General features: G+C 36.4%; 2 protein-coding genes across 2 annotated transcripts in view; one reads left to right on the plus strand and one right to left on the minus strand.

Moving 5' to 3' along the window:
* The window catches only part of c22h18orf63 (chromosome 22 C18orf63 homolog), a 151,246-nt gene that overhangs the window by 50,718 nt on the left and 73,401 nt on the right, over positions 1-27,127 (plus strand). The gene's annotated exons all lie outside the window — the stretch shown is intronic.
* Positions 3,521-26,719, minus strand: dipk1c (divergent protein kinase domain 1C). Its single transcript, XM_039690369.2, has 4 exons — positions 26,195-26,719; positions 12,873-13,598; positions 9,446-9,610; positions 3,521-7,297 (listed from the first exon to the last, which is right to left on the minus strand). Exons 1-4 carry the CDS (start codon positions 26,390-26,392, stop codon positions 7,052-7,054), a joined length of 1,335 nt encoding a protein of 444 aa, XP_039546303.2. The 5' UTR covers positions 26,393-26,719; the 3' UTR covers positions 3,521-7,051.

The following is a 27,127-nucleotide window of genomic DNA, read 5'->3' on the forward strand; positions in this document are numbered from 1 at the left end:
TGACTACCACACATTTGTTTTAGCTACTATATATTCACCATTACTACTTATAGAGATATTTTTATACATAGGTTTCATATATTATAGTTGGCTTTAATATTCAATATTCAAAACCAATGTTAATTCCACAGACATCATTATTATTATATTTTGCAACTTTTACAGTAATGTTTATTAGCTCATCGTTAACTAAATTTAAGGGGAAATAACTTTGATAAAATGCCTCAAGTGTTTAAAGGTCCCATGCACCTGGTTTAGTGTGAATGCCATTCATGTTGTGTCATTCGTTCATGGATGTAGTAACACAATCTCGGCAATTATTCACACTTTTGACCCTTGAGTCCTGACGGCGGTACAGTTACACTCAGACATCACAAGGCCTGTGTGTGTGTGTGTGTGTGTTTGCACAACAGCTCAGAGATGCTCGTCTACACACAGATTACTCCTTCCAGACCTCTGTCTAAAATCATCCTGATATTTGCTTCTCATAAATTAAAGGATATCTGTGTTTCAGGGAGTCATTATACACGGTTACTCTTAACATGAAATATGCATTGCTTTACATACCCTTTGACCTCTGCATCTGGGGTTTGATGACACGTAATGACTCACCAAAAACCAAGAAAATATGGGAGCAATTTTGCAATTTCACATAAGAGGGCTATTCAGACCACTTTGATTTGTCGCTTCAGGATAATTTTTGTGGAAAAATGCTGGGATATCAGATCTATTATTTTATGATGAAAGCAAGTTTAAGGAGCATCGCAGAAAATGTCTCTTGGTTGAAACCTTTGAAGCTTTCTTCATTTTAAGAAGAGCCAAAAATAAGCTGGACAGAATTAACAAAATATTAAAGGTTATAATTAAATCCAGACAGAAAGAAAAACCAGACACCTATTGCATAACAACACTGTAAAAAAAAATATTGTTGGTTTAACTTAAAAAAATAAGTAACCTGGTTGCCTTAAAATTTTAAGTTCATTGAAATGGAAAAATTGAGTTAATACAATGAAGGAAATTGATCTAATCATCAAAAACTCAAAATATTATGTTATCTGAACTACATAAATTATCTAAGTTGATTTGACAAAAGAAAAAAAATACAGTGAAGAGGGAACATTGCACACAGCTGGTGATTTTAAGACTTAGTCGTGCATTATTCAATCCCATTTCAAAGCGGGGAAGAGGATATATATTTTTTTAATTAAATTTTATTGAGAAAGCATGATTAATTTTACAATTATTTGACATATGAAAGACATTACGTAGCTTTACCCCCTTTTTCCCCTTCTATTACAAGAACGGGGAAGAGGATATTACTTAATATAACTCCTGTTGTGTATGGCTGAAAGAAGAAAGTCATACACAGCTGGGATGTTTTGTAAATTATGGGGTCATTTTCATTTTTGGGTAAACTATTACTTTATATTGGCTTTTGCACTTCAGAAAACACATCAGTCATTGGTTGTAAATGGTTATAGCCTACGTTATTTGGTATGTCTTCAACATTTCTCAAAGCTTAAAGACAGAATTCTTCAGCACAAGCTGATATAAACCACAATGAAATGTGGCCAGTTGCAAAGCTTTGACTAATAAAACCTGCAGTTTGTTCCAGGCTCCTAAACACTGGAGCAGGGCTGTAAACAGTAGATGAGTGTGTGCGCTGGCCTTCATTATTTCACAGCTAGAGTCCAATAATGAAAACCCCTTGAAAAATGCAGGATTGGCTGCCGATCCCACGTCAACGTAAACTACATGGATCTTAACAAAACCGCTCTTGGTTTCACACAATAGGTTTGAATGATTTTTCTGCTCTGTTTTTGGTTTGATCATTGTTTAACACACTTTTAGAAGAAAATGTTCTATATTGAACCTTAAAAAATGTAAATCCTGTCATCATTTACTCACCCTCAAGTTGTTTCAACCCTGTATGACTTTCTTTCTTCTGCTGAACACAAAAGAAATATTTTGAAGTATATCGGTAACCAGACAGTTGATGGACGCCTTTGACTTTTCCTCCATACTATGGAAGTCAGTAAAGCGAAGTCTTTTTTGGGTGAACTATCTCTTTAAGGGTTCTGTATGCGCTTTATAGAGCATATCATTTTAGGTTAATTCATTTAGTTTTAATTAATTTTTTATTGGAATTCAATTGATTTAAACAGCTCATATTTTATCACTAGAAAAAAAAAAACTGTTAAACATGAACACATTATACTATAATTTAAGGCATTTCCCTTATATAGATCCTTAAAAGAGTCCTTTAAAATGTCAAATACACTCATCTATATTGAACCCCACTGAAGTGAACTTTAGCAAGCACAATATCCTGCCATCGAAACAGTTGAAACCATTGCGGTCTGTAAGTTACTTCTGAGCAAATCAAAAACAGACTCCTGTCGTTGTCTTGGAAACGTGTAATTGGATGACCGCTGCAAGCCAAGCTGGAAAACGTTTGCGGTCAAACCAAGACAGAACAACATAAATCAGTGCGGTTCACCAGCAGGTGATTTTTTTCCTATAAGTCTTTCTCTCCCAACTATGTGCCGTCTCATCCTCCCCTTGTGTTTAGTCTCTCTCGCCCCCCTCTCCTGGGGGCAGACTGAAACCTGATGCCCTGTGAAGACCACAACGATGAAGGTCGTTCCAAACAAATCTACCGAGTGTTCCTCTTCCATCAACAGGAACCAAATGTTGTTTTGGTCTTCGAGCCTTCTGTTAGATTATCTGCAAAGTGTTGATATAATGCAAATATAATGCGGCATGATGGTGGTTTAGTGTGGGTAAAAAAACAAACAAAATGGAGGGATTGTGCCTGAGCCATCGTTTATTTAAAATGCTTCTACAAAATCACAGGCAGTCAACTTCTCTTCAGGAAATAAAATGGATGCATTAGCTGAGATGATCCAGAGTTTCTAGGCAAAAACCTTCCATTGTCAATAGTGTAGAGATGTATGAGCAACTTGAACGTGTTGAGAAATCTATATGGGGAAATCGTTTGCTCTTAAATGGAGATTGTGTGTATTTAAAATGGGTCATTTATGGAGAAGAAATGTGAAGCTATTTTTTAATTTGGAGCTTTCTAGAATGAGAAATCCAGAAAAAGTATTTTTGGCTTATATGGATGGAAGACAACAACTCCCAGAATGCACTTGCTTCGCTGCCCTAAGAAGTCACGCCTACCGGTAACAGAGCGCAGTAGTTAAACAACAAGTCTAGGCTACTAGTGAGTCTCTGTCATGAGTCTGTCCGAAAATGTGTTTCGAAATCGCCCAAAATGTCCAGGATTCAGCTTTTGTGTTCTACCGTCGCTATTCATCATGTTTACTGTGGCGATCATGTTTATTCCCGATCATGTGACTGCACCGTTGTTCTTATGTAACGGTGACTAGCTAACAGGGAATGTTCTCAAAACTTTGGCTAACGTTCTGGCAATGTTATTTCAATGTTATCAATAAACGTTATATGGTCTTTAATAATGGTCTCAGAAAGTTAGCACAAAAACATGACCAATACACCATTTTAAGGGTTGCACAGACTTTAATGCTCTGCCATGACAGTTAAAGCTTGATGTCGACTGGTCGATGATCATGGCCAGGGCGCAACAGGATAAGAAATCTTTGAAAGCCACTTTTACACTCCGTTTCCATCAGGTAAAATGTCATAAATGCGCTCCACAAGAAGTGTTTCATTATATCATCTGGATGCTCAAAATTTATTAAGCGAATGCACATTTTGAACATCTTACTATACACGAAAGTTATAAAGGGTTAGTTCACCCAAAAATGAAAATGATGTCATTAATGTCATCGTAGTCGTAGTTTTTGTTAGTTTTAGACCAAATTGTATTTTCGATGCATCAAAACATTGCAACTAACCCACTGATGTCACATGGACTACTTTGATGATGTCTTTATTTCCTTTCTGGACAAGGACAGTATACCGTACACATATTTCCAATGGAGGGACAGAAAGGTCTCGGACTAAATCTAAAATATCTTAAACTGTGTTCTGAAGATGAACGGAGGTCTGACGGGCTTGGGGTGACATGAGGGAGAGTCATTAATGACATCATTTTCATTTTTGGGTGAACTAACCCTTTAACCCTTATGCTGCATTAGGGACATTTTTGGTCTTTTGCAGTTTAATTTCTTTGACCATTTTGGCTGTTTTAATGCAAATGGTATGAAATTTGGCAAAATTGTGACTTTTTGGATACATGTAAAAAATGTGATCCCATTTTGCAAAATATGTATAACACACACTGTGTAGATCAAATAGTAACACTCAGCACCATAAAGACCAAAAATGGCCCATTGAAACCCATTAAAACGTTGTTTAAATCTGAGGCTGTCAGTAATACATGAAACATGATTTTTGCACAAACATCCTTTCATTTTGAAGCAAAAGCATTATATTTGCATTATATAGTGTATTCCACCAGATGACGTCACTACATATTTATTCCCTATGGGTGGAAATGCACTTTATTTTAGGCAATAGGCAATGTTTAATAGGTGGCCATTTTTGGTCTCTAACGCGCTAAGTGGGATTTTTTGCAAAGTGGGACTGTGATAATCCAAATCTAAAGTTTTCTCTTTGCATTTAGTTTATTGAAAATAATTGAATTTTTGTGTTTTTTCCTTTTATACAAATCGATGGTTTCGCAAACAAAACTGGTAATTAAAGGGTTAAAATCCTGAAATTGAATACATTTTTGGTAGTTATGATGAGGACTGATGCTGGTTAAAAGATTTAACTTGGTAAAAGTGGAAAATAATAATAATATATCATATTTTAGGCAATGTTTAATATGTGGCCATTTTTGGTCCTTGATGCACTCAACGGTGTTAAAAATCTAATGCAGCACAAGGGTTAATCACCATTCTGAACTAATGTGCTGCTGCATTGTAACACACACACACACACTGACAGTAGCGCACACTGAAACATTCAATACCAACACTTTTCTGTGATTTATCAATAAAAAAGCTTAAAAACTGAGAAGTTCTAGCATATATTTCTTAGTGACCTAAGTAAACCAACACTATTACCTTCACTATTGGTAGAGAGATGCTGAGACACAAAGAACATTCAGAAACAACTTTTTCATTAATGAACGTTAGCAAAATGTGAGAGCTGGGAAGAGGCAAAGCTACACCTTTAAAGGGATAGTTCACCCAAAAAAACATAATCTGTCATCCCAAACCTATATTCATATGGAGTAGGGATGCACGATATATCGGCCAGCATATCGGCATCGGCCGATATATGTTCATTTTTAATGTTATCGTTATCGGCCTGGTAAGAAAATGTGTCCGATATAATAAAGCCGATAAATAATGTATTATTCCCTCCAGCTGAGACACTTGTTGAGCACTGTTTATGTTTTTGAATTTCTTGAAATATGATTGAAATCTCTTCAAAAAATGAAAATACGGTTCGGTACAACATGTGCAGCGCAAATCTGTCGTAGCGGCTATACAACACTATAACATGGACATGGATTTAATTGTGAGACTTTTGTTTTTGTAATCAGGCTCTCAAAATTAGATAAAAATTTGGATTTAAGTTTATCGGCCGATATATCGGTTATCAGCTTTCAAATATAAAGAATTATCGGTTATCGGTATCGGCCAAAATGTTCATATCGGTGCTATGGAGCATTAAAAAAAGTTTTTCTATGCAATGAAACTCAATGAAAACATGTTTTGGATCATGGATCACTATATGGACAAACAGTTCTCAAAATATCTTTTGTGTGTCACAGAAGTTTGAAAAGACATGAGAGTGAGAAAATGATGACAAAAGTTTATTTTTTGAGTCCCTTTTAACAGACATTTTGAGTAAACAAACATGAATCTAGCTTTTGGAAACCAGCTGAACAAAGTAATCTCGACCACTGGCCAGATCTCACGGCGCCAACCAACGGCAACAAACACGTCATCGGGTTTTGTCAGATCAGTGTGTTCACCAATTGACCTATGGCTTAGCCACGCCCTCAAACGCGATGAGCCAATCACACTAACCGAATAGATTCGGACATTCTCTGCTTCCACGTCCATTGAAATGCATTGAAGTTAGTCAGTTTTCATTTGATTTTTCTTGTCGTTTAAGTCTAAAATGGTCAAACGGTGTGTATGGGGTACATGCAACTATATAGCTCTATAGCTTCCCGAGAGGCTGGGCAACGGTGTGTGTTTTTTCCAAGCCACATCTTAACCGAGATAAATGTCTGCTCTGGATTAAGTGATGCGGTAGACCACAACACCAACTAAACATGGATAAATTAAACAAGGATGTCTACATCTGATTTAAGTTTAGTCAACAACGTATTTGAACGTTATCTTTAAAATCTCTAATGTTAGACATAAACATCAACGTTAGCTTCTAGCTGCGTTGTAAATCATGTCACTTAGCTTCATTAACGCATCTGTAAATAACCTTAATAACAAACGATAACAATGATTGATGTAAGTACTGTAGCACCAAACGCTGATGGCAACGAAATGCGGTTTATCACGTTTACACTGTGACCTGTACATTTTTGCCTGGAGCTGAAGCTTTTCATCGACCTTCTCAACAATAAAATTAATAATATAACACTCCAATGCATAGTTATGCCCTTTAGGTGACTTCCAGATCTTTCTGTCTCCATAAATCACCAATGGCCTCCTGTGAAATGTCTCCTACTGTGACCGCTGCCAGTCCCCGAATGTTGACTCTGTGTCAGAGTGAGTGGAGGGGGCGTGGCTTATCCATAGGTCAATTAGATCAAGTTGTTTGGACGTTTCTCTGGTCGTGGAATGTCTGAGAAGTGACAACGCTATACGAGCGACTAAAAGGTGGCTAATTTTGTAAGACCTCACTCATACCGATTTGTCAGATTCAGAGGTAGGTCATTCGTACGAATTAGCCACCTCGTAAAATACGTACGAATTGGGTTGTAAGTGACGTGTTGTAATCTGGTGATTGTGCGCGTTGTTTTTATAGTCATCTGAGATGCTCTCCAGAATTGCACATGACTCAATTTGCTCTTTGGAGAGTTTATTTAGAAGTTAAGTGCCGTGTGGACGCGTCCCATCTTGTGTTCCTGGCCTTCCGCCTGGTTTCCCGAGTCCTCCTGAGCGAGCTCCACGAGCAGAGCCCGAAGCCGCTGTCTCACGGCCCGCCTGCCCTCGCCGATCTCCGCGCACTCCTGAACGGCTCTCTGCAGCGCCACCTGCAGGGGGAGACCCGCTTTAGCGCCCAGCAGCGTGGGAGAAAACCACGGCCTGAAGATCTTCTCACAGATCACCTGTGGAGAGACAAAAACAGAAGCATGACCTGCTATGGATGAGGAGAGCAGCCATTAGCGCCATCCTGGTCTCGTTTCATCATCTCCGGAGCAATCATCAGCCACATTCGCTATGCGTGCCATTTGAAAGGGACCGGAGAGCAAAATGTGATGGTCTCCTTGACCCAACAGCCTGAACGTTACAAAGCCCTCATTGTTCTGAATGGCAGGCCATACAATGGGAAGGTAGAGGTCACCAAGGGTTGCGTTAAGTGATCGGGAACGGAGAGATGGGCTCTGTCTCAGCACCTGTGGCCAGCTCGTCTGTTAGCTTGTTCTCCTTAAGGGGAGTTGGCACTGACAGCAGGTGTTGACTAGCAACCAACCCAAATGAACAGATGAAAGACGTTGCGTGACTGTGGCAAAGTATCTTTTGGAGAGTTTAAACCTGCAATGGCGGCGGCATTCGGAAAAATGGTTACGCCTGATTCTACTCTGGCTGTCATTATATCTTCAAGTATTTTTGGGACTTCCTTTGCGTTTGCTGTTGGTTTGACTTGTTCCAATTATTTTTTGGTGAAATTGCAAAAAAGAAAAGGAATAAGGAATCGTGTAAACGGGTTTCCTAATTATTATTTTTTTTAAATGTTATCACCCTGATCATAGACCAATGCCGTAAAAGACTCAAAAACAAAGTCACGAAATTTTTAGAGTCATATATAATCTGCACAACCTAAAAAATGCAAATTTGGGTTAAATATGGACAAACCCAAATGTTGGCTTAAAAGTAAATGCAATTAAAAAAATGTAAAGTTAAAAGTGAAAGTTGAAGTTGGGTTAAAATTTTGGGTTTGTCCATATTTTTGGGTTAAAACAACCCAGCATTTTTTAGAGTGTAATATAAATATATACTTTGTACTATATATATATACATACAGTATATATGAAGAGTTCATATGCAAAAGCCTCTAAATGCTATTTGAAATTTTCTTCTTTAATGATGATTTTTATCAAACTTGTATATTTAAGTTCAGTAATTTCACTTAAATAACAATTAATAGGTAATTATCATTGCCATTTAAGTGAAATTACTGAACTTAAATATACAAGTTTGATAAAAATCATCATTAAAGAATAAAATTTCAAATGGCATTTAGAGGCTTTTGCATCTGAACTCTTCATATGTATGTATGCATGTATATTATGTTTTGTTTTTTTTTCAATGTAATTTCAGTGTAAATAGTTTTAAATATTGCGCTTTTTATGTCAATTTAACGGTAATACTTTACAATAAGGTTTCATTAGTTAATGCATTAACTAGCATGTAATGATTAATACATCTGTTACATGATTTACTAATCTTTGTTGATGATAATTAATAAAAAATGCTATTATTGTTCATTGTTAGTTCATGTCAGCTCAGGTCCTTCAAATAATATTAACAGGTCCTTTTGATTTGAATAATACAGTAGAAATTATCATTTATGTTTTTCATCATGTTAACTAATGTAGTTAACAAATGTTAACAAATGAAATTTTATTGTACTGTGCTCCCAATCTAATTAATGTTTCTATTAACTGGGGTCAAATTTCCAGTGCCTTGAATTTTATTTTATTTTTAAAGAAAAATGTAATTATACTTGATAATTTTTAACACATACGGGTCAGTTTAGGAGCATTTGAAACAATATGTACTACTATTAAAAAGTCATACGAACAACGTCACAAAAAGCGATGAGAGATTAGAATTGTTGGCTTGCGGTGTTTATGGAGCCTTAATTTTTTGAATGCAGATTTGATATCTGATTTTTTGAATGTCATATGTGTGTAGTTTATCTAATCAAAGGTGCTTCCTCAGTTCGGTCAGCGCTGTTAACCCTCATTGTGTTTTAGAAGCCGCTATCTGATTCCCTTCAGCGTTATCATGAACTATTAACATTCCCCGCATTTTTCTTGGCAATGTTTACAGCGGAAGAATGATTGTCTCCTCCGGGCTGTTTTAGTGTAATCCTGTGTGACACTTTTCAAACACAAAGTCGTTTTCTTTTCTCTTTCAGAACAAGTTAACACCCTATCGCATATATAACTGCTAACCACACAACTCCAAAAGATTATTGAATGTTGAAATATACTATAATTGATGCAGAACAGAATAGAGAGCTCACCCACCTGAAGATTACTGTTTTGGCGTTTCGGCCCGCATCTGTTTTTAGTTCTGTCACACTTGGAAATGCAGTCAAAGAAGTTGCAGTCATTGTCACTGGTGCAGTTCTGCTCAAGTATGTCTCTCATTTTGGGCTCGAAAAAAGCCATGTCCACATCTATTGCCACCACCTGACCAGCAAAAAACAACAACAAATATAAAGTATAGTATTTATATTTACAGCGAGGCCCAGAATTTTAAAACCACAATAATCTGGAATTCAAAATCTAATTTAATCCTGAAAAAAAAAAATGTTTTATGATTAAAAAAAAAAATATATATATATATATATATAGACAAAAAAAAAGAAATATTTTATTATCTGTACTATTTCTAGGACATTTATTAAAATATGTGACCATTTTCTGACAAATTTGACCATTTTTCTGACCATTTTCCATTGGAAATATCAAATATTAAAACTAAGAAAAGTCAAGAATATGATTTAAACAGAGCTTTAAATTGAAATTGTATTGCAATACTTTGCAATAAAAAAAGCAAATAGAATCTTTTTCAATAGTAGTCTCAGACTATTGAAACTCTGTAAACGCTGTTTATTAATTAATAATAGATTTTTGGTTGCACTTTATTTTACAGTATGTGCAATTATAGTGTACTTACTTAAGAAAGTGCAGGGTAATAAAAGGTAACTACATGTGTTAGGTTTAGGGGTAGTTCAGGGTTACCTAGTTATTACCCAACTATTGCTATGACTATAATAAGCACATCTGTGTACATGCAGAACAGGACTGTTAAATAAACTGCTACCAGATTTGTATAGAGAGAGAGAAACAGACAGACACATACTGTAAATATATATGTAACCTCTGCTGTCGGAGCTTAGACTATTCGGCAATCTTTGACAAAGCTGTTTTTCTGTTGCTCACAAACCCTGTTTTATCAGAATAATAATAAGAATCTGTGCATAGACCTCTACATAAAAAGAAAAGGACAGTAATTGAAAAAATGACCGGCAATACAAACAGAATCTTACACACATACTGACTTTTGTACACTCTAAAACAATAGGGTTGTTTTAACCCAAATTTGGGTAAATATGGACAAACCCAAAAATTTAATTTCAAATTTTAACCCAACTTCAACTTTCACATTCAACTGTAGTTTTTTTTAACCCAACATTTGGGTTTGTCCATATTTGACCCAAAGTTGGGTTGAAACAACCCAGCATTTTGAGAGTGTAATGCTGTCTGTTAGAAAGATGGCATATCTGATCTGACTTTGATTGATGGTTGTCATACAGTATCTGCATGATGTCATCACCTGCTGTTTACAGTACGGCAGTAAAACCCGTTAAACACGCAGCGTTCATCTCAACCTCAATCTCAGCACAAATAATGTGTGCGTAATGCCCTGCATTTTCCTGTATAGATCTACAGATTGATTTTTCATCTGTTTTGGAATCATTTCATCATGAGATCTGAATAAATATTTTAGTTTACACTATAATTATCTTACTTTTTTTCTAACTGATATGCTAAAATAGATTGAAGAACTTGTTGTTAATAATATTTTGGCGTAAACTATACTTGTTAATATTTGCAATAATAATAATTAATAATAGCTTAAATACTTCTGGACCATAACGAGCCTTTGAGCAGTGCAAGTTTATAAGGAAATGTTTAGGAGATTTAATCGAGCAGTTAAACACTATCCTTTGTGTAGTTTACATCACAGTTTTGGCAACGAGACGAGGATTATGTGCTCATGAATTTGATCTAATTATAATAACACTTATGCAGAATAAACTAATAACAGTAATCTAATTACAGGAATTATAATGCAATCTAATACGGTAAAATATTTACTCTTCATAGAAATATTGTGGGTCCAAGTCCTGATTCAGTCGAGCATTATAACATTGTAAATACTTGCATTTTTTTTTTTTGCTTCTTCTATTTAATCAGCTCAGACTTCTCTGATTAAATTAAAAGATTTGGAGGATCACTTGTGCCACATCAAGTGTCTTTAACTACAATGTTCCAACCTTTAAATGAATCATTTGATGCAATGCACTTGTACTTTTCTCTAAATACATCTATTATTACACTATTGCCCCTTTCCTTAAACTTGTCCTAACCTTAAGCCCGGGACACGAAAGACAAAAGCTGACTGTCTTGGACCAGCATGTCATGTAAATATCTGTCTATATCAGTAGGAATCATATATTTGTCATTCAAAAGGGGAAACCGAACCTTGAACTGCAGAAACACAACCCGTAAACAAAGCATTTTGTACCGTCTTGACCTCTCTGAAAATGGTATTACAATATGACAAGAACTCTAGTTGTCAGATCAGTTGATATTTCTCTGGTTTGGGCTATACTTCTGTTAGACTGTCTCACAAATGAATTATGCTAAATATCTGACAGCTGTTAAATTTAACTACACAATTAGATAATACCAGTGTAGCTCAACCAATTACAAAGCAATGATTAATTTTGTTCATTCTGTGGTGTAAAAAGTTGCTATTAGCGATCACAGGAAAAACACTTCAGCAAAACATGGTCAGGTCAACGTGTCTGAATAATATTTGGTCCCACATTTTTATATATATTTTTTTATTGGTAGACACTTATAGGTATAATATGTCTCAGCTTACTTTATTTGCTCTCCTCACTTACATAAATGAACTATAGAGTCCTGCACACACTAGTAAATATCACATTTACGTCTTTTTTGGTTTGACTGTGTTTGATGTAAAATATTCACAGTGAAATTTTGTGATATGACGGATATGCTTCTGGCTTTATATGAATGAGCCTATTAATTGGGTAGTTCACTTTTTAAAAAAACTTTTGCTGATAATTTACTCACCCCCACGTCATCCAAGATGTCCATGTCTTTCTTTCTTCAGTCGAAAAGAAATTAAGGTTTTTGATGAAAACATTCCAGCATTTTTCTCCATATAATGGACTTCAATGGGAACCAAACGGTTCAAGGTCCAAATGAGAGTTTCAGTGTAAACTGTTCAAGGGGCTTTAAACGATTCCAGACGATGAATAATAGTCTTATTAAGTGAAACGATCGCTCATTTAATAAATAAACAACAAACTTTAAGTTTTATAAGCACAAATGCTCGCATGATGCGCGTTCGTGACTCTCCTGTTCGAACTCGTCCATCAAAATGAACAAATCTTTTTCCGAGTCAGTTCGTTCATTTCGTTCGTTGAATGAACCAAATGACTCGAAAAAAGATTTGTTCATTTGCAGTTTTACTGAAACTCTCATTTGGACCTTCAACTGTTTGGTTCCCACTGAAGTCCATTATATGGAGAAAATCCTGGAATGATTTCATCAAAAACCTTAATTTCTTTTCGACTGAAGAAAGAATGACATGGACATTGTCAGCCAATTTTTCTTTTAAAAAACTCACCGTCAGGTCCTTCCTGATGGCAAAGTTCTCCGGTTTGATATCACAGAGGTGTAAGCGGTGTGAAAAGTCATTCTCGAAATGCTCCACCATCTCCAGAAAGCTCAGAGCCACTCGGGGAACCATGTCCCCGGCGGTGAACATCTCGTCCCGTCCGCTCCCGGGGCTCGGCGAGGCGCTCAGTTCCTCCAGAGAGAAGATTTGTTGGTCCCATGCGTGTCCGGCGGCCAAGAACTCCACGGCATAGAAGTGTCCACAGGAGCCCAGGATCTTGGCCACGTGGTGCGTCAAATCCTGCAGGACCCTGAGGAAGATGTACTCCTCCTGCTGAAGGAGAGCCCAGAGCGAGGCCAGCTCAGCTCGCGAGTACGTGCGCTCGCTCTCCTTCAGCTTCTGACCCCACAAGCGGGGCAGCGTCAAGTTAGTTCCCGTCTCCAGGCCGAGCGAGTTCTTGATCTCCAGGGTGGCGTAGAAGACCACATCCAGAGGCGAGAGCTCCTCCTCGCCCGTTCCCCCGGCCCCGTCCTGGTACTCCAGCAGAGCTAAAGCCTCGTAGGAGGAGAAGTTCTCCAGCTTGGACTTGAGGACGACAGGCACCCCGCGCCAGCTGGCCGCCATCACCTTCTTGCCATTCTCGTAATAAAGGCAACGTTTGTATTCCACGCGACCGGCCACGCAGAGGTCATCACAGAGGTCACCGCTCAGAACGCCCTGCTGATACTCGTCACACTGAAACACACACACACACATCGCTGCGTTACACTCGCTCTTCACATTAGAAGCTCAATGAGCACCATATTTCAGTGCATACTGTGTGTATATGAAGAGTTCAGATGCAAAAGCCTCTAAATGCCATTTGAAATTTTCTTCTTTAATGATGATTTTTATCAAACTTGTATATTTAAGTTTAGTAATTTCACTTAAATAACAAATGGCAATGATAATTACCTATTAATTGTTATTTAAGTGAAATTACTGAACTTAAATATACAAGTTTGATAAAAATCATCATTAAAGAAGAAAATTTCAAATGGCATTTAGAGGCTTTTGCATCTGAACTCTTCATATATATAGAGTATATACATATATACATTTAATACTAAATCAAGTGTAAATCAAGAACTAAATGCTGTTCTTTTGAACTTTCTATTCATCAAAGAATCCTGAAAAATAAAATGTATGTCGGTTTCCACAAAGATATGAAGCTGCACAACTGTTTTCAACACTGGTAATTATCAGAAATGTTTCTTGAGCATCAAATCATGTGATTTCTGAAGGATCATGTGACATTGAAGCCTGGAGTAATCACAGGAATAATGACCTTACAAGTTCGATTAAACCAAAGTATGAGGGAAGAACAAAAACACTAAACTTAAGATATCTGACAAAATTATTTTGCAAAACAAAAGTCAAACTACAGCTACATGTTATATCGCAAAAATAAAATGCATAGAAAAACAAAAAGCTCAACAATAACAACAAAAATCATTGACTACAACAATCAATTATTAATATTTTGTTGGTTCTCTCATGTTTTTTGCATGTGCTTGTAATTTATTTGTATGACAGCGTGGACAAAAGGGATGTCAGAACAATTTGTTTCATTGCGTTGATTACTAACACAATATTGCTTAAAATAAATAAATAAATACATAAATAAAGGGTGAATATGTCAATTTTCCAAAGCTTGATATTTTGGCCACTATATATATATATATATATATATATATATATATATATATATATATAATTTTTACAATTCCTAATTTTATATTGTGTACCATTTGTGTTATACTTATTCTTATTCCTAGCATGTCCTATAGCACCCGCCTCAGTTTCATATAGTCTCATTATTATGATGTGTGATCAAACTAATTTCCTTTGCGTTAAAGCAGTTTTTAATGAATGCAATCTTAATTCCATCTTATATCACACATTTTGAGATACTGTACCAATGCCACCTGTCAGCATATTTTACTGCCATGCATGAAATTCACATATTTAATCTTGCAAACCAGCCAAATAGCCGTCTTAATGCATGGATTTAAAAGAGATCTGCTTTTGCTCTTGTATTTCCCTCTGGTGAGAAATGAGCTCTGGCTGTTGTTGCTGCAGTCTGCACATATATGTGTGGGTTCAGGGGCTTCGGCGCTGCGGATGATTTGTGTTCCACTGAGATTACACTGCAAATCGTCCTCTGTCACCTTCCAAAGTAAACAGCTGTTATCCGCTCACAGTCCGGCTGCTATCGGCAGTGGCTTTAGCGATATGTTTTCCTTATCATTAGCATATCAGAATGGTCTGTGGGATGCTCTTGCTTGTCCCCTGACATAAAATATGTCCTCTGTGTTAGAAAAAAGCCTGCTAACGCATTTTTCTCATTTATCATAAAACTGAAGTTCACACGTTTGTGTAGCTAAACCTGCTTGGCTGAAATTGGCAATGAGTGTTGTTCGTTTGTGCAAAAGTTGCTATGTGAGCATGTGAGATATAGTCCGAAAATCTGAAATTTTGGCTCAATCGGTCAAAGCATAGAAATGTAAAGGTTGCACTTTGTTTTAAGGTCTCAGACTCATTGTTACAGTGTAATTATATACTTGAATTGACTACATGTACTTACTATAGGGTTAGGGTGTTGCATATGTAACAATACTGTAAAATAAAGTGTTACCAAATGTAATAGCATTCTCTACAAGAGATGAGCTTTAATGGGGGAGTTTGTGAAATGTTGAAAAATGCATCGATTAGAATGAATCAATTCGAATTTCTGCGTTCTGTTCGATATGAACCCTATACTGTACGTTGCAAAGCGATTTATATATTCGTTTGCATGTGCATCCAAACATTACATCGCCACGTCAAAAACCATAGAAAGCAACCACAATGATGCAGCGTATCTACTTCATTAATAGTATAGTAACAATACTAATTTAATTTAGTATTAGTACAGGTTTTGGCCTGTTCGATTGAGTCATCAAACCGTTTAATACCATATTATATGAGTGCATGTAAACGTAGCTAATGATCTCTATAATAAGTTTCGGTAACACTTTACTTGAAGGGGTGTGCATAAGACTGACATGACACCTTCATAATCATGACAACATATGTTATGAATATAAAGGAGTGTTTTATGCATGTTTGTGACAACTGTCATTAAGTGTCATTCGCTCAGTTATGACATTTTTAATGCAAATATGACATTGTTTGAGATGTCTTTGTTATGACACCTTGACAAACCAATACATCATAACCTGTCAGTGTCTTTGTCATGACAACTTGACTTTACTAAGACGACACAACCTGTCATAAACATGACATAGCAGATTAATTATCAAACTTAAGAAACCACCTAGCTTTATTGGTTAACATTACATTAAACTATCAGGTGGTTGGTTTTGACATTGGCTGTCATGAAGCCATTATAACTTTTTAATGACAAATTCAGCTGTACAGTTATATGTCTTCATGACAGCCAATGTCAAAACCAACCACCTGACAGTTTAATGTAATGTTAACCCATAAAGCTAAGTGCTTTCTTAAATTTGATCATTAATCTGCTATGTCATGTTTATGACATATTTATTAGGGGTGTGCAAAAAAATCGATTCACATTTGAATCGCGATTCAATCTTTACCGATTCAGAATCGATTCATAGAATGCCAAAAATCGATTCATAGGCTATATTTTTTTAATGGCGTGCAGGGGCGGAGTGGCAATCGGGTAAGTCGGGACTTTTACCGGTGGTCCGGTAGTGTTTCTATGGTTTCAAAGCTGCGAGGGCCGGTCTGATAAATAGTTATTGCAAGTTCTTGCCGCCCGCTGGTCAAACTGTGCAGCCACTCTGCTCAACCCGTAAATAAATGCATCGATCCGCAGATCTTATGTTTGAGTTCTGTAGATCTTTTGCCAAGCGTGTCAGAGGTTACGGGTTCTAAACCGCACTCATATAGTTTTTTCTCTCTCTAATCAAAACCGAATATGTTCATCACGTTTGTGTGCATTTTATTTTATGATTTCACCGGAGTCTCCACAACGGCGATAGATTGAAGCGCGCGTCCGAGAGAAGACTGCGCGAGCCACAGAGAACACTGTATCCATGACACTGATTGCAGCGGACACGAGCGCTCAGTTTGATTTCAAAAACAACACGTCTCTTATTTAATAGCGAACTAAATGAATGCTCTGCTAGTTAACTGGAGATACCCGCAAATTACAGCGCCTATGAACGACTTCACTGGATCTAAACAAATCAATCTAACCATAGATGTTACCAGTAGCGGTGGCTTTTTTAAATCTATTTAAAATATTTTCGCAAGGGTTCTATGAAATTAGTAGCCTAGCCTATATATTTTTAGGGAGTTCAATGTGCCCAGTCGAGTTCATTTCAACAGTCAACCTGGTAGCTGAAGTAGGCCTACTCCTTAAACCACATTTAGCATAATTGTTTGTTTGATCTGACTACAGCACTTTAAAGCTAAATGTAAAAGCTTTTTATTTAAGTTTTATTTTAAACTTGAATTAAATGTATTTAAAAGCTGGCCAAAGCTTGGCACTTCGCAAATTTTAGTTGCAAAAGTTTTTATTTTTGTATGAAGACATATAAAGTAATATCAAACTTTTCTTTTAAATTATGTCTACTGCAATCAATCACATAGGAAAAAGTAAACTACATTTATGTAGACCTGCGAATCGTTTTTTGAATCGAGAATCGTTTTTGAATCGAAAATCGATTTTGAATCGAATCTCGAGACAAAAAATCGGTATCGAATCGAATCGTGACATTTTCTGAATCGTGCACCCCTAATATTTATGATAGGTTATGATGTATTGGTTTATGTCAAGGTGTCATAACAAAGACATATCAAACAATGTCATATTCGCTTTACAAATGTCATAACTGAGCGAATGACACTTAATGACAGTTGTCACAAACATGCATAAACCCTCCTTCATATTTATGACGTGTCATGTCATGATTATGAAGGTGTAATGTCAGTCTTATGCACACCCCTTCAAGTAAAGTGTTACCCAAGTTTCAATAATTCTGCCAGAAATGCTGAAGAGGTTTCTGTCGTCAAACGGCTCTTGCCACCAAAGATAGCCTGTGATAATCTACTGACAGTTTTAGAAATTTAGCATGATCATCTAACAGTGTGTTTGTTGCTCCGACATACATATAGTACTTGCTATCCAATCAAAATGCAACATGAAAAGTGTATTGATCAAGCTGACATGCGCTAATACTTCCTCAAGCTCCATTTGTAGCATTGGTGCCAAGTTGGCCTCTTTTTCTCCACTTTAAGGCCACATTAAAAACCACAATTGCCAAAGTGTGATTCATCTAAGTCTATGTGTTTGACACTATAGCGCATACTGATTAGAGCCAGACCGATATTATCGGCCGATATTAGGCATTTTCCATAATATCGGTATCAGCAGTTATAATGGCCGATAAATGAACATTTAAAAAATAAAATAAAAACGGACGAAACACGCTTCAATCATCTCTCCTCGGCCTGTTATATTGAAAATGTATGTTTTACAACTTGCATTATGATGTTATCTATTGCTAACCATAGACTAGCTAACCACAAAGCTAGCTAATGCCAATATCATCAGTGGAAGACCGCTAACGTTAACATTAATGAGCTTGGAAACAACAATGAACTTTTTCTGAGAGCTAGCATATCTCTAGTTACAATCCCTGCATTGTAAAATGTAAGTTATACTTGCGAGGAGTGAACATTTAGACATAGAGAAAAAGTATCAAACGTATCTTGTGCAGAAAAGTTAGCTTTTCTTTTACACGTGTGTGAAATCCAACAATATTTAATAAATAAAAAAAATATATCGGCCGATATATCGGAATATCGCATTTTAAAACCCAAAAATATTTGTATCGGCCTTCAAAATCCTTTATCGGTCGATAATACTGATGACGGTTTATTCTTCTAATACTAACTTACATGGTAGTCTATGATTTAATAGGTGTCCTCATTATACAGTACAATTTCCTGAATTACTCCCAGTTGGTCACTTGAATAATGCACTGGGAATCTCAGATGTTTGTTATCAGCTCGACTAAGAATAAACATAGAAAGAGCTTCAACCCTGCAGAGCCTCTCGTGGTGTTTGTGTGGTCACTACCGGGCGTTTGGTCAAGGCTGATGGTTTTTGTTCAGCACTGTAAGTGCCAGCCACATGTGTTTTAATTCGCAGATTTGCTTTAGATGAGACAACAGCTCCCATCTGCATGTAAACTTTCCTACTGTGAGGCCTGTACACGAGCGGCTGCCCCAAATCCAATGTTTGTGTGTTTAATATAGAAAGTGAACTCACTGTTGGGAGGTTTGAGAACGAATGTGTGCAGGCATGGGAAACTCTCGCTGATCCGTCGTCAGACTCGGAGAAAGTGACTCGAATGTTGTAAATCATGACTGTGTTTGTTATCTAGCGGTTGGGATGACAGAAACATACATATTTTTTTCTTTCAGTTAAGCCAAGAACGAATACGAAGCCCTGGATCTGATAGCATGTTGGTCTGGCACATTGTCTCTGATGCGAATAAATGAACCACAGGCGCTCTAAACATTAACATGTGCAACTACTCTGAATTTGTTGTCGTTCTGGAAAAATCTACAACCACGCAGAGTTATTATCCATCCTCAGACTAAACCTTACAAATATTTCAGTTCATTGAAATAAAGCTGGAATAAAATAAAATATGAATGTTAGATGAAAAGCGTTAAATGAAGATGAAATACGTTGCCTCGGCAGATGAAATTAATAACTGGAAATAAATAAAAACAAATGGTCTGAAACTAAAATTTAAATAAGAATTAAATTAAGCCTAAATAGCTATATTTAATAATAAAAGGAAATGACAAAAGCTCATAAAAAACGACTAAACATGCCAACTAAAAATATAAAAATAGCTATATTATTAAAACCATAATGATAAATAAAAACGAAATAACACTATTAATGGCATCGGTCCTGCTTTATATTAAGTGGCTTTAAGTACTGTACTTATTGTGTTGATGTTGTATTGTAAAACACTTGTGCTGCTATTGAGGTGTGATACATACGGGTGAGGTTGGGGTCAGGTGTGTGTGTGTGTATGGGAAGGGTCAACAGTGCAATTACATAAATTAATTACAGCTGTAATTATAATCAAAATATAATTACAATGTGAAAACATGTATGTACACAGTAAGTCTATTGTATCAAATTGTTAATTTCAATGTAAGTACATAGCACTCAAAGCCACTTAATATAAAGTGGGACTATGAAACACAGTGTGTGCTGTAGGGACTCAAACCGGCTGGTTTTGGGGAGAGGTGTGCCGTAACTAAGCAATTGCACTTATATTTTTAGCCTGGGGACACAACAGAGGAAACACACACACACACACACACACTAAAGAAGGGACCGTACTGAGAGATATCTAGGGAGCAGAAAACTGAAATGCAACTCCAGTGTTGAGTGACGATATGAAATAAGATGGAAACAATATTTTCTTTATGCTTCTGAGCATGTAAGGTAATGACTAAACATTAGACTCCAGAGAACAGCGGTCTATTTCTGTTGCCCACAGGCTGGACGGCCATCTGGCCCGAGCGCTGGCCCGGCCCGGCATGCCAAGAATGTGTGCATAGGCTGTGCTTGGTCACTCCATCATTTTTATTTTACAAGAAACTCTGATTCAAAACGGGAAAAGGGCCTAATGTGCTCCAATATACTCTAATATGCCAACATACACACATATTAGAGCTGCATGATGAATCGTTAAAAGACCACAATCTCGATTCAAACACCCATGATTTTATTTCTAAACGTGTCTACACTCTAAAAAATGCTGGGTTGTTTCAACCCAATTTTGGGTAAAATATGGACAAACCCAAATGTTGGGTTAAAAATGTAATTAAAAAAATTAACCCAATGGCTGGTCCATATTTTACCCAAAATTGGGTTGAAACAACCCAGCATTTTTTAGAGTGTATTAAACCTTTGCCATGTCCATTCCCAGTGAACATTCAGATCAGCGTTGACTGACACAGAGAGAGTGTTCATGTGGACCGTAGGAATGAAACGGGCTCTTTTCAACCACAGTATCGTTATTTCTCTCACAATCATTCAAGTGAGAAGAGATAAAAGTTCGGATAAAAACACTGCAAATCACCTTTAGAAAATAACATGGCGCTTCAAATAATGATTGTATCACTACATCGTGACACCAGTAGGTGGCGACAAGTGACTGTTGAAAAATGTATTATTGTTTAAATCATATAGTCAAGAGATTCGTTTAAAAACGCTGAGTCATCCAGTAATTAAACAATTTGTATGAGGGAGTCGTTGAATCATTCATTCAACCCCATTAAAAAAAAAAATCATTCAAATGAGATATTATTAATTAATTAACAAACTGCAGTGATTAAGATTTAGTCAGAACCTCCAGTAAATGACGTTCTCTTGTTTAGCTGTCTAATCAAAATTGAGTGATAATCATTTTATCCAGAATTGTGCAGCTCTAACACACACAGTGGCCCTATATTTCAAAACACATGAATGCTATTGTGTTATATAAAATATCAAATATCAAATCAACTGGCATCTGCAAACACATGATACTCAATTAATCTCTCTTGTAAAACGATTTTTTTCTGAACCGTTTTTGTAAAGAATTTTAATCAATTGGTGTTCTGGTGATGTTTTTTTTATAGTTAGTGGATGTATAAAGTCATGTTTCACCTTTTTTTAAAGAAATTAGTCATTTTTTTCAGCAAGGATGCATTAAATTGATCAAAAATGTCAGTAAAGACATTTTATAATTGTTTGGATTTCAAATAAAAGCGGTTCTTTTGAACTTTATATTTAAAGGATGAAATATGAAACTGATTTCAACATTGATAATAATCATAAATGTTTTTGAGCAGAATGATGTGAAGACTGCATCTGAAGGAAAATTCAGCGTTGATCATTGTATATTTGATTACAAAATAGGATAAAAGGGGTTTTTAAAAGAATTCACACTCTCCTTTAAAATAAATGCTTTTGATATTGTGTTATTTGGTGCAAAGACGTTTATATATTTGTGGCTTTTGTGGCCACTGAAATATTTGATGTGCATTATATTTGTCTCTCCAACATCTAACATCCATTCAAACTGATCTTGTTCAAATTATACATTTGTAGTATTAAACCTGCAAGAAAAACAATGATCTTTGCATGAAGGTCCATCAAGTCAGTGGACCGTGTCTGCATGCAAGACCATCTGTGCTTAACCTTCACAAGAGTAGAAACAAAGCCACTAAAACAACGGTTACGTTTCATAAACTCATGCCAGCAGTTCTATTACACATAGGCCTGGTTGCACAGGTGACAGATGGTACCGCTGATTAAAAAAGGTCTCGTGTAGTTCAAAGTCTAATCGCCCAAAGATTCTCAAGCTGCCAGAAACCATAAACAGTTTATTGTGTGAATGCGCACCACTCTCAGTTGTTTATTGCAATGTTGAGCCCCTTAGAAAAGCTCACTGTTTGGCAGATCATCAAAATGTTTTTTACAATCCATCAACTGAGAAACAGGCTTTAGTGTTTTGGAGATGTTCTGTAACAAATAAAGCAATAATGCACTGTAAAAATTAATGCGCTTTATATAATCAAAAAAATTGGGGCAACAAATTACAAGCAATATTATTAATTCAATTTAACAAATTAGAATTGAGTAATAATTATTCAAATTAATTCCTTAAAAGTAAACCATTTAAAATGAGTAAAACTTACAAAAAACGTACATTTAAGTCACCATTATGGTGATCAGTGTTTGGTTTGTTCTAAAATGAATGACGGTTTTCTCCTTGTTAACATCAGGTGTCTTCAATGTTGGCAATATAAAATAAAGAGTATAAAATTATATATATATTATAAATAAATTATTTACAAATTATAAATCATAAAATATATTTTTTTTAAATATTTGACTTCTGTCTGTTATTCAGATATTGTTGTTTAATTTTTTTGGTGCAAACTTTACTCATTTTAAATGGTTAACTTTTAAGGAATAATTTGAATAATTATTACTCAATTCTAATTTTTTCAATTTAATTAATAATATTGCTTGTAATCTGTTGCCACAATTTTATTGATTAGATAACGCATATTCATTTTTACAGTGTGGGGAGTTGCTTGGTCACGAAAAGTTGCTTAATTTGGTCTCCATTAATGTGACCTGAGATCTGAAATGAGGAATTTACACCTTTCAGTCGTTACAAAAACCAGAAATAGTGATATTTATTTACAATGAGGGTAAGCTAAGACAAAGTGTGTTGTCATAAGAAAGCGCTGTGACAATTTATGAAAGAATTTTGATTATGAAAGGACATTTCCAAACTAGCATCTAATGTGGCCGATGAGAGGACGGTCACTAAGCTTTTGAACCGAGAAAGACAGTTCAGTGGACAATTAGACAGAGAACCAGATAATCAAATCAAAATTTAAAAGTGTGTGTAATTCTCATGTTGTAAAAGCATTGCTAAATTAATAAGTGTGAAAAAAACAAAAAATTGGCATCCCAAATCTTTTTTTTTTTAACATGTAAATCCACGGAAATGAATCCAGAATTAATGTGCGAGCCGTTAGACTTCTTTAGATGATCCACTTAACTATGAGTATCTTTCCAACCATGTAAACTTTAGCAGTCATTAGAGTATTAGTCGACTGTCTGATTAATATCTAATAACGCTTTATTATGATGCTCCACAACAGATATTCTACTGACAAATAACTTTGCAACTACAAGTCAACTCATTACCCGACCCTATCCTAGTTGCAAAGTTACTTAAAATTAGTAGAATGTCTAAAGTACACTATCGAAATAAAGTGTAACCCAAAATTTGCACAAATAAACACTTTTTTTGGCAATATTATTGAGTAATAAAAATAATCAGATTATGATATTATTTAAATGATATGAAATCATTTGTATGCACTTTTAAATTGTGATCGTGCACGCTTTGTAGCCATAAGCGTTATTCACAGCAAAACCATTCATAGCTTTCGGCAAATGCGTTTGAAAAGAGCGTGTTAATAATCTATTTAAAGACTACTAACACAAAAAAAAATAATTTCATAATAAAATAGACGCTTTAGAATAATCCCATTGTCGAAAACCTTGCACTCTGGAACCTGAACCATAATATTCCTCACTAAACATCCTTGGGAGTTTCAGATTGACTAAGACCCAACAATTACATCAACCAGTCTGTTATTTCACTTTATCCTCATTGCCAAAATGACAGATATAGTGTCTCCACCCAGTCATCATTTGCACAATATTGGCACAGGGCAGCACTCCATTGGCTTGCAGCTGTCGAACCCTGTGGGATATTTACCGCAGCCTGCCCAAATATTCATTCGGTATATTTCACATTCATGTTATAGTTCAAATGATTGTATCAGTCGGTGTTACTTCAAACCAAAATGGTATTATTATAACTTAAGTGGATGTTCTATTTCAGTTATTATTATTTATGCATTCTGATCATTCAAATTATTGCATGCATTTTCAAATCTGCTCATGCTAATGCATTTAGTTTTAGTAATGATAGTATGCGTGCAAAAACTTTTCTACTAGTTATTCAGCAATCATCTTCCAATCCCAGTTTGAAGGCTAACAGGACTTTGTGGTTCCCGATGTGGCAACAAACAAAATGTTCTTTCAGCACTCACTTGACATCGCATAATCCATGGCTCTAAAAGAGCTTTAGGTTTCCCTCCGAGGAACAAAGCTTAAGCCTTTAATGGAGGTCCGTTACTGCTGGTACCCATGATTCAATGCTTGACTGAGTAATCCTATAAAACACGTTGTGTTTCATTTGGTGGAAACTTCATTGAAATCCCCAGAGGTATCACTACAACTGCGATAACTAATGTTGCTGACAGATCTTTTCTTCTGTTTAATAGCGCTTTCAAAAACTAGCTGATTAATCTGTTGTAAAAGTACTGTAGTGCATTTTAAAACCAGTATTGAGCAGCATCTTCAGACTAGTGTTGTTAAGTGTTTATTTTATTGAACTTTCTTTAACTATGTGTCAATTTCAATGGCAATACATATTTTTAATGGCCCCTCCAGCAGCACTGACATATAACTGTAGTTAAATTTCTATCTATATTTTGAAGTTTAAAAAAAAAAAAGTTCGTTTGCCTGATTTTATAAAACAATTTAATGGTGAAAATGTTGTTTTTTCTCAGAAACTTAACCCTAAAACTGTATTCTGGACAAATGTAGGCCAAATAGTTTTGATTTATTTTTAAAAAATACTTCTCTTGATATGAGCGGTACACGACTTGGCTTCTTAAGTTTGCCTCCTGAACACACTCAATTCTACAATGTTAAGTGGACGAAAACAAACTCCTTAATCTTGTATTTGGGTCAAAAATGGGCGCCCATAGAAATGAATGGGAAAAACTGTAATTTAGAGCTTTCTAAAATAAGCCAGTTGACAGCAAAGTCACTTCATGTTTAGGTTTTAGCTCTAAGAACTTTTTGGAATGATATTTTAATGTAATTTAAAAAAAATAAAACATAAAAATAAGAAAATAGAAAATATGGAACTTTTTGAAGTAAATAAAATCAAAAATACCCCCAAAATAAAAAAAAAACAACATAAAAGGATAGACAAAACTTTATCAAAGACAGTGATATAACATTTATAATAAATGTTCACACCTGAGTCCTCTGTGTGTCCACAATTACAGGATTAAGGGCTATAAAGTCAATACGGTTTGAGTGCTACATACCAAAAGTAAGACTTTTGAAACCGGCTTTATCCAATGTTAAGATGGACAATACATGTAAGCAAATTGGTGCATATTTATTTAGATAGGCAATTGGCAATTTCCGAAAACTCAACTTGAATTGGGCAAGTAAGTACACTCTTAGAAGAAATGGTTCTATTTAGAACCAGAAATGGTTCCATCCCCCGCTTCATATATGGAACTCCAAAATGGTTCTATAGAACCATTTTTTTTTGGTAAAAGGTTCCATTGGCCAAGTATGGTACCCAGAGGAACCCTTTTTAAGAGTGTATAGAACCTTTTAGGGGTTCCAAATATGTATAGCGCTGATACAAATATGTACTGTACAGAACCTTTTCTTCTAAGATATATCCATTAGTTCAGAGTTTTCACCAGTGGTGTTTCTCTACTTCTTGTTGCTCTTTTGTCAAGTTTGCCAAGACCGACGAGTGAGTGAGCAACATGCAGCTCAAGAGCCTTTCTGATCAAATGTGTAAATGAGCGATCACAAAAGTTAGGCTTACCACCCTCCGCAGGATCTCTTTGCTCTTGTCGTCAGTGCAGAAGTCTGAGAACATGTTCCTGTGCACGAACACCAGGCCGTTGAGGAAGAGCCAGGATGCCAGCCACACGAGGACGAGCAACAGCGCGCTCCTGCGGCACACCTTCACCCCCAGCCACCTGAGGGCCGAGCCCAGGGCCCTGCGCGGGGACCGCCGCATCTGTCGGGACCCCCTGTGCCAGGAGCCCTCTGGTTTCCACTCAAGGGTGTGTGAGTCTGTGGCATCTGTGAGGATCTCTGCGTTTGCGGTTAACCTTCTTCTCGGGGGACTCGCATGCTCTGTTGCTGCACTGCCTCCTGTTATGCGGATCTCTCTCTCTCTCTCTCTCTCTCTCTCTCCTCCAGCTTCCTCTAACGCCTTCCTGCGTTTGTTTTGTGAATGAACGAGGCGAGCAGTGGTGCTCCTCAGACTTTCTCTGCCTCATTCACCACTTCATTCCCACCCCCCAGATGTCTCTCACTTTGACTCTTTCTCTTGAATCCAGTGTGTTTTCACTCTGCCTCTCTCTCTCTCCATACAACACTCCACCTTTTTTCCCTCTGTTTCCCGCCCCCTTCTTGAGTGCTTTCCTCCTTTGGGTCGCCTTATTCTGTTTCCAAGGCAGCCAGGCCTTTTTTCCTGACGGCACTCAGACCTTGGCGTGCCGGATCCGTCTCTTGTGCCAAGCACAGACCCTCAGATTACTCCGCTTGAAATCCTGCTTGCATTTTAAAGCACCGCAAACAAAACAACACGGGCCGGCGTGTACCAGAATTACTGGTTATTTGATTAGAGACGGATTCTCCCACGGTGATAATGGCCACATATTTGATTTGCAGGAGCAGGTCGAGCGCTGAGCCTGCAGTTCTGCTGGGAATCTCTGCGGTCGTTTTTTCCTTCGATTGTGAGACCGCA

The sequence above is a fragment of the Pimephales promelas genome, chromosome 22 (assembly GCF_988280905.1).
Source record: "Pimephales promelas chromosome 22, fPimPro1.hap1.1, whole genome shotgun sequence".
NCBI classification, from domain to species: Eukaryota; Metazoa; Chordata; class Actinopteri; order Cypriniformes; family Leuciscidae; genus Pimephales; species Pimephales promelas.